Consider the following 17,894-nt stretch of genomic DNA (forward strand, 5'->3'; position numbering starts at 1 on the left):
AAAGATTATATGACTCTTCAGGAGACCCTCGCACTCGTTCATATGCATTTTCTCTGGCACGCCATGCTTTCTCATAACTCATATTTATGCCATAGTCTTGCCTCATGTCTTCTATGATATCACGTGGTTTGTATATGCGACCGGGCCCCTTGAATTTGGACTTGATTAATTCTCCAACAACCCAAGATTTTGCTTGCCTATGGTCACGATTCAAAAACTCAAGAGAACATGAATGAACTTTCACATACTTTTTAATCTTGAATATATTTGAATCCTTCAGTCTAACCGCTCGCAATCTCCAACCACACTTGTTGTCGATGCATCTAACGAAAAGAACCTCTTTTGTAGACTTTTTTACTACAAACTGAAAATTTTTTTTCATTGCCAACACACTTAATCTCATTGACAAATCTCTCTTGCAAAAAAATATTTGTCCTACATCCAACTCTTCACTTGTAGAGCTTTCTTCCGACCAGCCACTTCCTTTTGTCTTCAACTTCCGACTAGAGGACCTGTAGTCAACTTTACCTTTTCCTTTGCAATCTTTTGTAGGAGCATCTCTTTGTTCTGGGATGTCAAACAATTCATTGTACATCTCAACTGACTCCAATGTAAAAGTATCATCTATTGAATGATATGACTCATATGATTCCCATATAGCCGAATTGGTCCCTATCATGTTATGACACAAGCCACCCTCGACTTCACCAATATCAACTTCATTCTCATCTAATCTATCCATTCCAATTGGAGGAGGATGAGGGTTTAAATTTTGAACTTGGTTGCTCCCAGATACTGAATTGTAATCTTTGTTTAACACTTTCATGCTTCGATTGCTTGTAGGCTCAAACGATAGGTATAGGGGGACCTCCAATGGATTTTCACTAAGAATATAAAACTTCAAATCACGGTCATTGCTTAACTCAAATGGAGGAGCTTCCTTTTCCCCTTTGATCTCATATATACATCTTATCTTTATGTCAAACTTTGTAGGGTCAACTTCTGCAAGGTCATATAGTTCAGACTGTAAATCTTTGTGTGTTATTTCTTTAGGGACAACAATGCCTTTTAACACTCCTCCTTCATATTTTCTTCGTCCCTCATCCCATTCACCACCGTGACGCACTAAAATCCGAACATGTGCCATCCTTAAACTACCTTAAGTACTTTTGTATCTTAAAAAATTGATTTGAACTTAAGAACCTACAAAATGCGTGCAAGATGTAAAGAAATGAATTAGGAGGTGTACCAATTTGATTTTGAAATAAATAGTGGAAGTTTGGAACGTGCGAGATGTGTGCGAGATGTGTGCGAGATACGTGCGAGATGTGTGCGAGATACGTGCGAGATAAAGCATGAGGGCCTAAGAGAGTTACTAAACATGCAAAGAATAGCTCTAAATGGATTAGGAGGTGTACCAAGTTGATTTTGAAATAAATAGTGAAAGTTCGGAACGTGCGAGATGTGTGCGAGATACGTGCGAGATACGTGCGAGATAAAGCATGAGGGCCTAAGAGAGTTACTAAACATGCAAAGAATAGCTCTAAATGGATTAGGAGGTGTACCAAGTTGATTTTGAAATAAATAGTGAAAGTTTGGAACGTGCGAGATACGTGCGAGATAAGTGCGAGATAAAAAAAAAATGCGAGATAAAAAAAAAAAACCTTAATTCCTTCTATTCCTATTGCTTACTCCTCCTCTATTTGATCCAACTAAATCCTCATCCTCTAGTTCAATTCATTTTTCACTAGCCATTGAACATTGAACTTTCTAAGAACCTAAAACCAAAATTTGACTAAACTAATTTACGGCAAATAAGTCCAATTCCAAAAACCAGACAATTACGGATGAAAATAGCACCAAATACCCTAACAAACATTTACTTACAGCAGATAAATTGAAAATCGGTTATACATGAAACTCACCTAAATAAGACGCTCGAAGTTGATTGAATGGTCCGAATAGGAGCGACGAAATGCACTGGACAACGACCGACGAAGGGCAAGCGACGAAGGGCAAGCGACGAAGGGCAAACGACGATGGGCAAGCGACGATGGGCAAGTGACGATGAACAACTGACGATGGCCGGAGTAGGTTCAAGTGTTCTACACGAAAGAAAAGAGAAGGGAAACGGAACTATACGCGAAAGAGAACGAATCAGAGAAGGGAAAGCAACGTGGAAGAGGGAAAGGAAAGGAAGGGCATTTTTGTCTATTCACACCCAAATTGTCCTAAAAGTCTTTCTTTTGAAAACTTGTCCCAAAATTCATTTAAATCTCTTTTTTTAACCTATTTTTGGCAATTTCCCTAAATTCTTTGGGAGCAGAGTGACCAAATTTGTAATTAAACAAGAAAGAAACGACAACTCCATCCTTCCCTTCCCTGGTCCCCTTCATCTTCTTCTTCTCATCAAAATTTCACCAAAACCTTCCATTCATACTACATTGCTCACTTCTTCTTCTTCCCCTGTGGATCCGATTAGGGCTTTTGGATGGACCGCATGCAGTCCATACAAAGCCGAGTCGAGTCTTGGATCAAAGATCAGCGCGACAAGGTTCTCAAGGTCTCATGGGGCCCTCTTCAATGGAAAATGAGGTGGCCCTTCTGGAATTCCAACTACAGGGAGCAGAGGAAGAAGATTCACCAAGAATACGAACGCCGGAGGCAGCAACTTCACGAACTCTGCCTTGCTCTTAAGGCTGAGTCTGTTGTCGACCTGCAGGAGATTCTCTGTTGCATGGTTCTTTCCGAATGCGTTTACAAGGTATTACCAATCTGGGATTTTTTTTTTTTATTTGTTTGTATTTTGATGATTCTGGAAGTTTAGGAGCATGGAAATGTACTTGATTAGCTTGGAGTGGCCGAGTATGATAGGAGCCTAATAAGGTGATTTGAGAATATCAATAGGGAATGACCACAAAATGAATATCTTTTCTATATTAGTGATCAAGAACAGGGCTCGATATTTATAGGCAAACTGAAAATCAGAAGAGTAAAACAAATTGTACAGTTGTAACAATAAAATAGCTAACAGATTGAAATACAAAACCCACTTCTTAATGAGCTCCCATAATGCCCCCCTCAAGCCAATGTATTGAGAAGAACAGACATTGAGCTCGTCTCTGAAAGGAAGAAGTTTTGAAGTAGGGAGTGGTTTGTAAGGATGTCTGCAACTTGTTCAGTAGCTGGAAGATGACGAATCAACTCCTTCCTTTGCAAAGCAAGATCTCAAACAATGTAGATATTTATTTGCACATGCTTAATTTGAGAATGTCCAATGAAATTTGCACTTAGGTGAACGACATTGAGATTATCACATCATAAAGTAGGAGGTTGACATAGATGCACGTGCAAATCAACAAACAATGGCTGTAGCCGAATCTGATCAACCAAGACATGAGCCAAACTTGGATACTAGATCGAGAAATAATTGCTTGCTTGCTTCTTTCTTTCTTTCCTTTTTTTTTTTGAAAAGTATCGAAAGAGATAAAGAGAAATAACACGAGTTATGTGGAAACCCTAGTACAAGGGGAAAAACTATGATGGAACTTTTCTTATTATTTTTTTATGCAACAAATAATGTAAGAGGGAAAGATTAATAGGCAACTAGAGCCTTAATTGAAAAAAGAAAGAATAATTAGGGTTACAGAAAATACAAAAGAACCCTTGGGCTTTCGTCACACAAGTCTATTAATTCTAACAAAAAGGATACGTGCCTTTTTATTAATAAAGATATAAATAACGAGACAACAACTCATGGTACAAGAGGGCAATACAATGAGCAATATAAAAGTATAGATGGATTCAACTAGGTTGACACCCCATAACGCCATCATCATATCCACAACCAATTAATAGCAGAACTAAATAGACCAAACAAAATCTACTCAGCCTTGGCCATCAAAGGCAAACACAGGAGGTGAAAGAGTTTAGAAATACAGAAACAAGAACAAAATACATGAGAAGCAAAAACTTGACAAAAAGGTCTACTAGGCTGGAGAAATGAAAGCTCTCCAATTCAAATTGAGATCTTGAAGGCCGTAGCTAGCAAAACACTTTGAGAGGATACACCACGATGAGGCGTTTCAGCGGCAAGTACACCAATGGCTATTGTTTGCTTCTTTGAAGCCCATTGAATCAAATTGCCTCCAAAGTATACAAAAAATCTAGGTTGATTTTCTGTCATCAAGGTAAAATGCCCAATCTGCATCAGCAAAACCTTGGATAGCCAAATATATTGGCTTTGTGAGTGCATAAAATGACACTCTTTGTTTACACTTTCATTAAGAGAGTGCATAAAGTGGCACTCTTTGTTTACACTGTGTGTAGGCAATCTTGGGTCTTGTCAGGGTAACGTACTGAACTTTTGGTTTAAAGATACCATTTTTCCCACTGGTAATCATAGGATTTTGTTGAGAACAGAAGATGAATTGAGCAAAGGTGCAAACTCAGATGAACTTACAACAATAGTAGGATTTGAAGTATTTTGGGTCAGGGGGAGTTGCAAATGTAGAGGCATAAGTTCTAGGTGAGATATCATGAGGAGAAGGATTTCAAGAGGAGTCAGGGGTAGCTACATACCCTGTTATATGGTTTGTGGGTCATTTCTGAGAAGTCTCAGTCCTCATTTATTCTCACATGTTGGTTAGGTCTTTCTCCACTGGGATGCACTTCGTGTTCTTGGAATATCTTTGTTTGCAGGCTATTTGATGTCGAAAATATGCTGGTATTTCACTAACACTTGGGCTGTTCCTCTGAAGTTAAACATACATTTCTTTTTTAATAGAAACATCTACTATCATTGAGAAAAAAAAATGAAAGAATACAAAGACATACAAAAATTGACAAGCCCCAAAAAACCCCCATAAAGATAGGGTTTTCTTCAACAATTCAGGGATTATATTTTTCGGTTGCTTGCTGGTTTTTTGTTGGCATTTGGATTAAAGTTTCTGTGATCTCTATTGGTGGGATATGTATTTATCAGTTTTTTTTTTCCGGGTTTGTAAGGACTAAAAGGATTTGTTGGTCTGGAGATCTTTTCAATATATTTCACTATTATTGTCTATTTTTGGTTTCCTTTGTTAATTACTCACTTGAGGGGGTTTTCGTTTCCCTCTCCTTTTTCTCTTGAAGGCAATCACTTGAGGTTATTATGTCTCCTTTCATTTTTTTTCCTGAAAATTCTCTTTTTTTAAAAAAAAAAGAAAAAAAAAAAGAAAGAAAAGAAAAAAGAAAGAAGAAAAAAAGAAGCCAAAGGAAGGGTTTTGTGGAACTGTGCTGCAAGGTCCTTGTTTACTATTGTCTCAGTCTATATATCCTTCCAAATTCTTAGTGGCCATCAGTGAGTTGTTCAGGAAACATCTAATTTTCTTGCCAAAAATTAGTTTAGTAATTGATTTGGGCTAGCATGTCAATAGATTCATGACTATCAACTTGACATTAGACTCTGCTGGACTTCGATTAAAAAGTGTAGACGTTTGGATGATTACATTCTGGTAAATTTTTGTAGCTTTCTTGCTGCTGTTTCATTTTTTCTGTATGCCACCAATTATTTCCAATCTCTATATTCTTCCTTTTGTTAACTTATCTAAGAGGACATCATCCTTGCATGAAATGCAAACACTATAGAGACCAGCAAGCGAGTTAGTTCGAGCTGTGAATAAATTCAAGGCTGACTTTGGAGGACAAGTTGTTTCTCTGGAGCGTGTGCAGCCATCTTCAGATCATGTTCCACACAGGTTTTCTTTCATTTATTGAATTTTTTTCAGAAATGTGTACATTTACTCCTGATAATTCTTTATTCTTTGTATCATACAGTCTAAACTCATATTCATGGGTTGCTTTGAACTTCACTTGTCAATATGGATTTGTACTGTGCTTGTTTCTCTACGCTCCATTGTTTTCGACAAGGATTTTTTTTTAAAATTTTTTGAGAAAAATGATTTCTGCAATCTTATGATTACTGTGAGCTTTAGCCCATCTGAACTTCTCTTATTTTAAATCGGACTGTTCACCAATAACTGGAAATGAATGAAGTTCATGTTAAGTTTCATGTTACATGTGGTTGTGGGATCTCCTTTTATTATCCATCTTCTTATCTTGTGGGCTTTTAGGTGTTTGAATCTCTAGACTTTTCTTTGACTACTTATCTATTTTGTTATTTTCAGGTATTTACTAGCAGAAGCTGGCGATACGTTGTTTGCTTCCTTCATTGGAACAAAGCAATACAAGTAAGTTGGGAAGTAGTTGATTATCGTGCTACTTGAGTTGAGTCAGCTATAGAACTCATTGCGTTTGTGTGTGGAAGCTTTTTTGTATTTCTTGCTCTCTCTCCCTCCTTGTATCTCTTTTTGTGACGTTTTGTTTTGTAAAATGTAAGGGACGTAATGGCTGATGTGAATATACTACAAGGAGCTATATTCCATGAAGATGTAGTGGATGGTGTTGATAGAAGTGAAATTTTGAATTCTGATGAAGATGAGAATCGGAAGGGAAAATTTGAGAACTCATGGAATCCCCTTGAGTCAAAGCCTAAGCAGCTGAAGAATAAGTCCAAACCTGCTGCCCATCGGGTAACTAATGTAGTTGGAGGGTTGTTTTCCCTTCTTTTTGACCAACTTTTGTAGAACTTAATTAGGAACTGTAGGATTTTATACGTACTGTATCTAGACTTCTTTTATAAGAAACCAAATTTATTGATAAAAATGATCAATAAATGTTAAGTGGGGAAATGTGTCCATCAAAATTACTTGCCGTAACAACTGACCTGTTCAACTTTTATTTGATTAGGAGAGTAATTGCATAAGCTCTTAGTTAGAGGGCTCTTATGAGGAAGCTATAAAACAAAGAAGATTTCAGCCATCGCTGAACTTTGAAGGATCTTAAACTTCTCTTTAACTAAATTTTCTTAAGAGTAGTCTTGAGCAAAATGCTGTAAAGAATTCTAGCTTTGCCTTTGAATAGACTGCTTGGAGCAAAAAGAGTTTGATATTATTTGGAGCAACAAAATATTATCCTGAACATGGTTGATAAATCTAGTCTGTTATGTAAAAGGAGAACTATTGAAAATTTGGTTAGGATCTTCTTCGCTTCTCCTGCACAGGAAGGCCATTGCAACATTCCTTATTATTTATAGTTTTTTTTTAAATTTTAATTAATTGTAAATTAAAATTAAACAATTAAATATTTTTAAAGTTCTGGTCACTGGCTGGTTCTGATTCTGCCTATAAACAAAGTGAAAATAATTTCTTAAATAATCTTTTTTGGATTTCCCCTCTCCAAAAATGTTTCCAAAATACCTTATCCTGCATGTTATATGAATCCTTAGGGTTTCTTGGCTCGTGCCAATGGAATACCTGCTTTGGAGTTATACAGGCTTGCCCAGAAGAAGAAACAGAAACTTGTGCTATGTGGACACTCACTTGGTGGAGCTGTAAGCCCGGTTCTTATTTAGTTAGCAGTTGATTTCATGTTGTAAACTGCAATGTTAACTCTTGTTGATGTCCTTCTTAGGTAGCAGTTTTAGCTACTCTTGCCATTCTGAGAGGTATTGCAGCCTCTTCTTCTCTAAAGGAGAGTGAAAAGTTTCAAGTGAAATGTATTACTTTTTCCCAGCCTCCAGTTGGAAATGCAGCCTTGAGAGAGTATGTCTTCATATATGATTATTAGTTTCCTTTTATCTTTTAAAGAAATTATTTTTAAATTTTTATCACCTCAACGTCCCCCCAGTTACGTCAATAAGAAAGGGTGGCAGCATCATTTTAAGAGTTACTGCATTCCAGAAGATTTGGTCCCACGTTTATTGTCTCCTGCATATTTCCACCATTATAATGCGCAGCCTCTTAATGCATCACCTGAGACTCGAGGCACTAATCTACTGACAAACAAACGGGAGGAAGGGGCCGAGAAGGCAAAAGAGAAGGATGGGGAGCAGTTGGTTTTAGGTCTGGGCCCTGTACAGACTTCCTTCTGGAGAATTTCGAAGCTTGTTCCTTTGGAGAGTGTTAGAAGGCATGTTAACAAGTACAGAGAAAAACAAAAGGCTACTGTTGGGACATTTTCAGCTTCATATTCTGTTTCAACGGCCTTACTTGAAGATGATGTAGTTGAACCTCAATCTCTTGAAATTGAGGAGGGTGTGGATGGTATATCTCTGAAGCCAATTTCTGATTCTGATAGTTGTCCACCTGCAAATGTAAAAGCTGCTAAAAAGAATGGGGTCGGTAGGGACTGGCGTCGAGTGCCTTATTTACCTTCATATGTTCCTTTTGGACAAGTATGCTTTCTTCATTTGTACAAAATTTTTTATTTACTTTTTCTTTGCTTTCTTCTTTTGAATTTATTTATTTATTATTGTTTTTTGGGTGTTCCTGTGTTCTCTTTTCTTCTATTTCTATATTTGAAGTTTTCTTCATAAAAAGTGCTGTAAATTGAAACACAATTATTCTTATATATTGTAGCTTTATCTGTTGGGGAATTCTACGGTTGAGTCACTTTCTGGATCAGAATATTCAAAGCTGACTTCGGTATGAGTTTCTTATGCTTAGCCATCTGATTTGATTTCATATCAAAACTTCTATAGATTATTGGTTATTTATTTTAAATTTTGTTTCTTTAGAAAAGAAAGATCTTTTTTCCTGTAATAGCAGTTAGTTTGAGAAACTATTCGAAGATATTCTTGGTTCTGTTTTAGAATCTCTCATGTTGTTTGCTTTATTCTGGCAAAGGTATTTTCAGGTAAGTTCAGTGATTGCAGAACTACGGGAACGGTTTCAATCACACTCGATGAAATCATATAGGTCTCGATTCCAGAGGTAGTCAATCACTCTTTATTTGAAGCATAGTTCTTGTTAGGTATTTTTGTGTAACACAACTAGAGGGTGGGGATAGAACTTTTAACCTTTAGGGTAGAGTGTCATACCAATTACCACTTAGCTAAACTCATTTTGATATAAATTATTGTTTCCTGTAAAAAAAAAGATATTAACTTCGATAAACTGATCTTAGTGAAATTATTGGTCTAGATTACTATTTTGATTCTTATCCAAAAAAGACAACTGTTTTAATTGAGTTATTTTATTATATTTTTAATGTGGAATCATACAAACATTTCCTGTGAAAATAAAATACAAATCTAAGGCGTGTAAAGTAAGGCTAATTCATTTCCGTGCTTTGGGTGCTTTTATTGTGAGCTTTCATAATGATTTGCATTATTTGGCTAATAACAGAATTTTGTTAAACTTCTGGAATCTCTCACTCTCTTGCATGTATAAATTTCATCAAATTATTTTATTTTATTTTATAAAGGCAACGACTTCCATTGAGGGAAAAAAAGGAAAAATACTAGGGCATACAAAACAATCAAGTTCCGAAAAGGGAACTCCACTAAAGAAAAGGGGTTCAATCAAGTAAAATAGTGCAAAGCCTAATGGAAACATGAAACATAGCAAGGGTCCAAGTATCACTAGGCTCCTTATCCAACCCTCTGAACACTTCGTTGTTTCTTCTCCAAAGGATGTGATACATGTTTCCTTCACCTTTCAACAAATATTAGAACAAAACGGGCCCACTAATGAAGGCAGTCTTCAAATGCCAATCTGAAGTGTTCACACGTCCACGTAGAACTGACTAAGTAGAGGATCTCACTTTCATAGAAATCTTAATCCTCTAAAGAGCAGAAAAGGCAGACTCACCAACGAGAGAAGGTTCCAACAAATAACAAAAGGAGTTTCAGGAGAAGCTCTTCAAAGGATAGGGATCCAGACGCGCATATCCCTTCTCTAGCACCTAAAGTCAAACTCCCCCAAAATGATACAACGAGATGACATCGTTTGCTTTCCTATCAGTGAAAGAGTGACTAAACTTGAAAGGAAAGGAGATCAAGCTCCCTGACCAAATCAATATGTCCGAAACTAGATGTCTGCTGATCACTTATGCTTGGAGGGCCGGTTCCAGTCCTGTCACAAATGCGTCTCTTAGGACACTCTCTGCCATATAGGGCAATGGGGCTAAGTAGTTCACAAACTTTTTGACATAATCATTGTAGGATCCATCCTGTTGAATGCGAATGAGTTGTGCTCCCAAACTCTTCTGTCCCATATCACAAAAAAACTCGAACGTCCTGGCTTTCAAGTCCTTCCATGACTCAACTTTCTTTCGATTATGGCTCCATCAGTACCAGTCTACCTCATCTTGTCCAAAGCTTACCACTACTACCTTCACCTTCTCAGCTTCGGGTAAGTTATTAATTTCAAAGAAATGTTCTCCTCTGTACACCCAGGACTTTGGATTTTCTCCCAAGAACATCGACATTTCTAACTTTTTATACTTACTTCTGTCCACTGTGGTTGTGTTCATCTCAGCCGTGACATCCATCTCTTCCATTTTGCCTTTTAACTTCATGACAGATCCGTCGGATGTCCGAGATTTCTCTCTTTTTTTATAACTATGGCTTTCTCTCATCTCATCCGCCGACATCCATGGTTTTCTTCATTTCCAGCATCATCTCCTTCAATCCCAGTATTTCCTTCTCTGTTCCTTCTACTCTTTCCTCCATCTGTCGCTGAGCCATTAGACGTGTGATAAACCCTGGTTTTCAGTGGCTCTGATACCAATTGTTAGGGTACTAACAAGTAATATCTAATATTTTCTACTTTAATGACAGAAACTGAGACAGTACTCTGTGATTATATATAATGCCAAAAGATAACAGTCACAAGCTAATAATAAAGGAAAGAAACAGCAGAAGAACAAGAAAACATACCAATCCTCCTCTCTACGAGCTAGGGTATCCTCCAGGCTACAACAGCCTTTTCTACCCAAAAGATACAAAAATAAAACCTAGCTATCCAATTCCAATAAGATGCTATTTATAGACCCTAAAACATTCCTCACTGTGGGCTCAACTCTGCACGTTCTTTTTCAATTCATTCTCTTATCATTGCTGGCCTGTATGTTTACCTTTTTGCCCTTCCTTTTATACATGTGAACAATAGGGGGTCTTACAGAATCCTCCTCCTAGAGCTATATATGTATGTATGTATGTATATATGTGTGTGTATGTATATATATGTATATATGCATGTGTATGTATGTATGTATATATATGTATGCATGTGTATGTATATGTATGTATATATATGTATGTATGTATATATGTGTATGTATGTTTATAGTGTCATCAGCAAATCTAACAAATTGAAGATGAGATGATTAGTTAATGATGTTGGGAAGCCCTTCAGTCTGTTCTCATTTTGATTTTTCTTGTTTTGGTGGGGGAAGAAATTGTCTTGAGGATGGGTGAATATAATAGAAGGGACATTTCAACCAAGTAAACTTAAGGATGTTGAATGATAATTAAAAATAGCAAGGACCAGTAGTTAATCTACACATAGTTATGCTATATACAAATCTACATCTTTCTCTTTGTTTCTTGAAAAAAAAAAAAAGGATAAAGAAGTGCATCAATCTTGATGGTCACCTGAAGCATTCAGTGAGGGAACACTTAACTGATTATTTTCACAACTTCTTGACACCAAGCAGTGTTTCTGATTTTGGACTAGATCTTCCTCTGTAAAACATAGGAATGTGCTAGAACAGTAGAATGTGTTATGTAGTATTTCTTTTTCTTTCTATTCTTTCCATTGTTTATATTGACTTCTGACACAATCAATGTGGCGTTTTCAATGACATACATTGTAAAAAACTGGTCTTTGTGCAGAATCTATGAATTATGTATGAAAGATGATGCCTCATCCATCATGGGAGTGGAACAAATGCAACAATTTCCACATCTTCAGCAGTGGCTTGGACTTGCCGTTGCAGGTACTGTCAAGCTTGCACAAATAGTGGAGTCTCCAGTTATTCGAACCGCAACTTCTGTTGTTCCTCTTGGATGGAGTGGTCTACCCGGTCAGAAAAATTGTGACCCTTTAAAAGTTGATATTACTGGATTTGGGTTGCATCTTTGTACTCTTGTACATGCTCAAGTAAATGGTAACTGGTAAGGCTTTATGGCTTCTAATCTTTTTAAAATCTTTTTAATTTATTTCCAGTTATCTCCTGATTCACATGAACAACTAGGCACATACACACGTGTACACACACATACATACACAAAAAGGGAAGCACATGTTACTGATTGATGTGTGAAAATCTACAACAAAGTAATCTCAGGGAAAGAAAAGAAACACAGAACTCACAAATCACTCTAATTAACGCAATTGAATGATAAAAGGTTATTCAGCCTAAAACACTCTCTCTTGATGAGAATAAGGAGGATAGAGGAGTAAAAGTTGAATGCCAGACGTTTGCCTTCGGTCAGAATAGTGATGAGAAAGGAGTTGTGATAGAAGAAAAGTCTAGTAGAAGAGCCTTAAAAGTTAACCTTCAATAATGGATGGTTGCATTGGTGAGGTTGAAATTGGACATCTTTTTCCAAAGGAGAAGGTGGTGGAAGTGCTAGTTTGGGCTCACCTCATTATGAGCATTCGTTGAATATGCTTTGTGGTTAAATGAGAGGCATATTAGGGGAAGGACCTCATTGATTATTTAGAAGGAAAAGAGATTATAATGAAATTGAAATAAGTACAGAAATACAGAGTACAAAATATGCATAGGAAGAAGAGCAAAAATAAAACTAATAAAAGAAAATAAAAGCACATAAAATCAAACAACTCTCTTGCACCCGGAGGAACACCGAGAGAGAACAAAAAGCCTTGCAACTTCAGATCACTCCAGCGACATGAGAGATTTGTCTTAAATGATCCTTTGGTTTCTTACCAACAGTAAACAATTCTTTTACCGCAGTGGACCAAATCAAATATGATTGAGGCTTGAAGGAATTATCTACACCCACTAGAAATGAAGTATAGGAAACAACTTCTTCCAACAAGTCATAGATAAACAGCAGCCAGAAAGCAAATAATTAATCCAGTGGTGGAGCCATAATTTTATGTAAGACAGGACACAAGTTCATATAAATATAAGTTTGGATGTATCTATATAATATTCAAATCATATAATATTGTCAAAACAATTAAAACTAACTCATACATGAACAGTGGCAGATCTTAAATTTCATGTTAGGGGCACAACTTTATGAGGTTAAACTTTTTCTCATTAACGTCTTAATTTGTCATCTTTAAACAATTTATAGAGATCACGACATCTCTATTGTGCATCTATTTTATAGTACAAAACATTTTTTCTGAAAAAGATAATATTTCTGTTGGTTATAAAATTGAAATTTTAAGGTTTAATTAGGAACAAAAATAATTTTTTTGTCTTATATAATGACTAATTTTGAAGTATTTTTTATATTTAGATTTTTAGATGCTAATTTGAAAGTTTATATATCGATTAGACATCCATAAGATACTTATTAAAGTTAAAATTGAAAGTTTAGATTTGTATTAGTCATAATTTTAGTAACCAAGAATTAAGCTTGTACGACTTGAATGTAATTTTAAAATACTGGTAGAGTAAATAACAAAGCAAAAAATATTATATATGAGAATGATGTTTATATGTCTTAATATTTTCAAACTAAACACAAATAACGAAATAGTTGGTAAGTGAGCCTAAAATTTAAAAAATATTTGTAGATAAACATAAACATAAAACGTAAAAATAGAATTTAGTTTTTTTAACCCATATGTGTACGTGTATTTAAAATTTTAAGCAACAAAAATTGTGTGTTTATGATTAAATGAAATTACTACTAGTTAGAAGATTTAAGTTTTTTTTTTTAAATATCTAAGTTTTATTTTTTGAACTGGAGTAGGTGTAGGAACACAACAAGCAAATTATTTCAAAAAGCGATAAGTCGGGGGGGGGGGGGGGGGATTAGTCTCCATCGATAGGTCACGATAGACTACTACCTGTATCTACCTGACCCAAATAATAATTTGTCGTGGTCTATCTGTGACAACTGTTATATTTTGCTAAATTTGTTTTCAGCAGTGTCATTTAAAATAATTTTTATAAGAAAATTTGTTTGTCTTTGAAATATGGATAAGAATTCAAAGTGTTCAGATTGAAAAGATGAAAACCATGATAAGAAGATGATAAGAAGATGATAAGAAAGGTGAAACTGAAAACCATGATAAGAAGATGATAGAGTTGTAAAAGAAAGCATAATTTTCAAAAAACAAATATTTATCTATTGTTGCCTTAACCTTTTAAGTTGTGTTTCCCTCTTGTTTGAATGTGTTCTCATTAGTATTTTTTTTATTTATGATTATTATTGTTGTACTGATAAAGTTCTTCTTCCTTCCAAAAGTATAGATTTGTGAGCAATATTTCAAATATGCAGAATAACGTTAGTTCTTACAAGTCTTCCTATCAAATATATTAAAACATCAAACATTTTTTGAACAAACACCAAAATGAACTATTTTGAAAAAAGTTTTCCAAACAAGTTCTTAGCTTCTTAAGTATTGTATCGAAGTTAGCAGTAGTCAATACATATTGAATGGACAATTAAAATATTGAAGGTCTTACTCAGCATTTACTCAGGTGTTCTACAAGGGTGGAGTCATTTCCCCCAGTTCCAACCATCTCGTCAAGTCAGGGAGCCCCTGAACTTCAAACAATGCGAGTTGTGGTCGGAACACCTCTGAAACGACCACCAAACCATCAGGCAGTGGCTGATTCAGCAAGTCTTCTGTTCCCAGTGACTAATTCATCCGTTGATGATTCTAGCACTGAACATAGATTACCCTTTAATATAGAGAAATTCATCCGCCCCGAAGGCTTGGGTGACTTTTTCATATTCTGTACCAGTGATTTTGCAACAATCATGAAAGAGGTGCATGTGAGAACTCGTAGGGTGCGGCTACTTGGCCTCGAGGTATGCTCAACCCCACCACCCACCAACCCATCCGCCGCCAGCACGACACACACACGCACAAACACAAATTCCCTCTCCTCTCGTGTGATGAATATAACTCATTGAATGTCCAGGGTTCGGGCAAAACTTCACTCTTCAAGGCAATAGTTAGTCAGGATAGGATGACCCCCATTCCACGTATTGAGGATCTGCTTCCTGCAATGGGTGCCGAAGAAGCAATTTCAGGTGGGATTTGCTATTGTGACTCGCCAGGAGTGAATCTGCAGGTTTGACTTTAACTCGTTCAAAATCCTTCAATGCTCTGCCTTTACTATGTATGGGTTTCACTTTTTCTTTTCCTCCCTATTTTGTATTGTTGTTAGCAGACTTATAAGCATAGCAGTCAATGAGTTCTTTTTCTACATTCCTTTTATGGTTTTAAATGCGCAAATGAAAGCTCTGAAGTAATATATAGTCTTTCCTTCACTAGGCTTACCTTTAATATTAAAGCAAAAGTTACACTTTTGATCCTTGAAGTTTGGATTTGGTAGTGTTTTTGTTCCCAAGTTATCAAATTCGAAGTTGTCCCCAATAAAATATTTTTTGGTCCATACCATTAACATTTTCGGTCATTCTGGTAATTTCTTGTTATGTAGGGTTGGCCAAACATTTAAAAGAAAAATATTTTTGGACTGATGTGGCACAAAAACTATAAAATAAATATTAATTGTCTTCTCTCTCATTTCTTCCTTGTTCAACTTCTGTCCTAAACCTATTCTTCTGCCGGTAGGGAGAAAAAGCGAGAACATCCCAATCCTAGGGGTTAAAATGTTGAGTTTGAAAACTCAAAAACCAAAAATGCAACGTAATCTAAACTTCTGGGACAAAAAATGTATATTGTGTTCAATATTAAATTATGTTGTAAAAATTAGCGATGTACGTTCCTTTATTATCTCTGTCAACACTGGAACTTCAAATGTAAATGATGAGCTGAGAAATCCGAGAGTTTCTATTTCAAGAAATTTTTGAATTTGCACGACTGGTTTTGGTGTGACATAAAGTTTATTTTCTGAGGCCTTTTTATGGGTTTCTGTATTAAGGAAAATTTTGAATATTTTTCTATTTTAATGCTTCAGGATTGAGTACTGGTTGGCCATTGCACTTTACAATCTTTGTCCAGGCTTTTGATAAAATATCATCCATTGCCGAAAGATGATCTTGTGTTTTTAAAAATAAAATATACTGTTTCTTTCGATGCAGCTTATCAGCTTATACTGCGAAGCAAAATTTAGTGTTCTGAAACATATGAAGTAGGTTTGTATTTGAACTTGCTTTGACATGTTTTTTCTGTTTAATGGATATCCATGTAGCTAGGAAGGAATGTGATGTACTGTATATTAGAGGTGGTTCTATTCTGATTGTCAGAGATTTTACTCCTTTTGTGTACAGGCATATGTTTCTTCTATTTATATATGGAGTTTTTGCTCTTACCTTATCATTATGTTGTAGGAACTTAAGAAAGAAGCATCGAATTTCAGGGATGAATTATGGATGGGGATTCGTGACCTCAGTCGGAAAACAGATTTGCTAGTTCTTGTTCATAATCTGTCGCATAAAGTACCTTTATGCATGCAATCAAATGGATCACAGCCAAAGCCGGCGCTATCTCTACTTTTAGATGAGGCTAAATCTCTTGGTATTCCTTGGGTACTTGCCATAACAAACAAGTTTTCTGTAAGTGCGCATCAACAGAAAGCAGTAATTGAAGCCGTTTTGCAAGCTTATCAAGCATCTCCATCCACTACTGGAATAATCAATTCGAGTCCTTATGTTTTTATTCCTGGTGCTGCTACTGCTTCCTTGTCGACCAGTGCAATTATTGGAGACTCGGATGTGAAAATGGCTGCTCAAAAGCTTTTTCTTGCTCCTATCAATCTAGTTAGGAGGCCTTTTCAGAGGAAGGAGACTGTTCTACCAGTGGAGGGTGTCAACTCTCTCTGTCAGCTTATTCATCGTGTGCTTCGTAGCCATGAGGAGACATCATTTCAGGTTTAAACATCTAACTCAAAGAATCTGTGGCTTTAACACGATCATCTCCTTTTTTCTGCTTCCGTTATCAGTTCCCCAGAAAATTTCCCGCATATGGTTCTAGTTCTGGTCTCTCTGTAATGATCTCTTTTTTGGTTCATATGGTCTGATTCTGAAATTCATCTCACCAATGGTTTCCCTTTTTTTTTTTTTTTTTTTTTTTGAAACTGAAGGAGCTGGCTAGAGAGAGGCTTTTCATGGAATTGGAATACGAACGTGGAATGTCCATGGATGCAACTCGAGATGCAAAAGCCAAGGAAAATTCTCTAACATCTGCAGCAGTTGGTGCCTCCCTCGGCGCTGGCCTCGGCATTGTTCTGGCAGTCGTTATGGGAGCAGCCTCTGCATTGAGAAAACCTTGATCCTTCATCTCACCATAATTTGTGAGTAGAATATTCTGGATGAAAGGAGATGAATAGTTCTGTTTATATAGTGGTTTATTTAATTAGTTAAGGTTCCTCTATTGATTACCATTACATACAATGCATTATTTGCTTTATATTCATGTAAAATTATATTAGCGAAGAAAATTGGATTTCTCAGAAATTTCGCAAGATTGAATATAATGTACAGATCAGCATTAGAAATTTAGCTCCCCCAATTCCTATTCTACTAGTTGTATTCTCAAAAACACCATCTTTGTAGAGTGTTTAGAGGAAGTTGGATTCTTATTTTTTAAAAAGCAAAAGTTTGTTATTATTATTATCATTTTCTACTCCAAAACTGAATTTGAGGTTTTGTATGATAATTTGCTCAGTGGTTGCAGACCCTAATAGGATGGACAAGGGTGTTTTTAGCTTCTCACTTAGTGTTCTATTTTCTTATAATAAGTGTGAGTGAGGAATTGAATCTCTGACCTTTAAAGATAGAAGCGATGCCAATGTCATCGAGTCAAATTCACTTTGACTTACATATGGTTATTCCATCTAATATTGGGTTTTGGACTTTTGTTGAGGCATATTTCTGATTTCTCTGT

General features: G+C 36.0%; 1 protein-coding gene across 1 annotated transcript; it reads left to right on the forward strand.

Annotated features, from left to right (window-relative positions):
• Positions 1-2,341: 2,341 nt before the first annotated feature.
• Positions 2,342-17,626, forward strand: LOC103497620 (uncharacterized). Its single transcript, XM_008459861.3, has 14 exons — positions 2,342-2,764; positions 5,629-5,738; positions 6,168-6,230; positions 6,380-6,572; positions 7,328-7,432; positions 7,513-7,643; positions 7,729-8,275; positions 8,460-8,525; positions 8,737-8,813; positions 11,720-12,001; positions 14,518-14,851; positions 14,965-15,117; positions 16,340-16,879; positions 17,092-17,626. The coding sequence occupies exons 1-14, from the start codon at positions 2,492-2,494 to the stop codon at positions 17,278-17,280; spliced, it is 3,063 nt and encodes a 1,020-aa protein (XP_008458083.1). The 5' UTR covers positions 2,342-2,491; the 3' UTR covers positions 17,281-17,626.
• Positions 17,627-17,894: the final 268 nt, after the last annotated feature.

The sequence above is a fragment of the Cucumis melo genome, chromosome 1, assembly GCF_025177605.1.
Source record: "Cucumis melo cultivar AY chromosome 1, USDA_Cmelo_AY_1.0, whole genome shotgun sequence".
Classification (NCBI taxonomy): Eukaryota; Viridiplantae; Streptophyta; class Magnoliopsida; order Cucurbitales; family Cucurbitaceae; genus Cucumis; species Cucumis melo.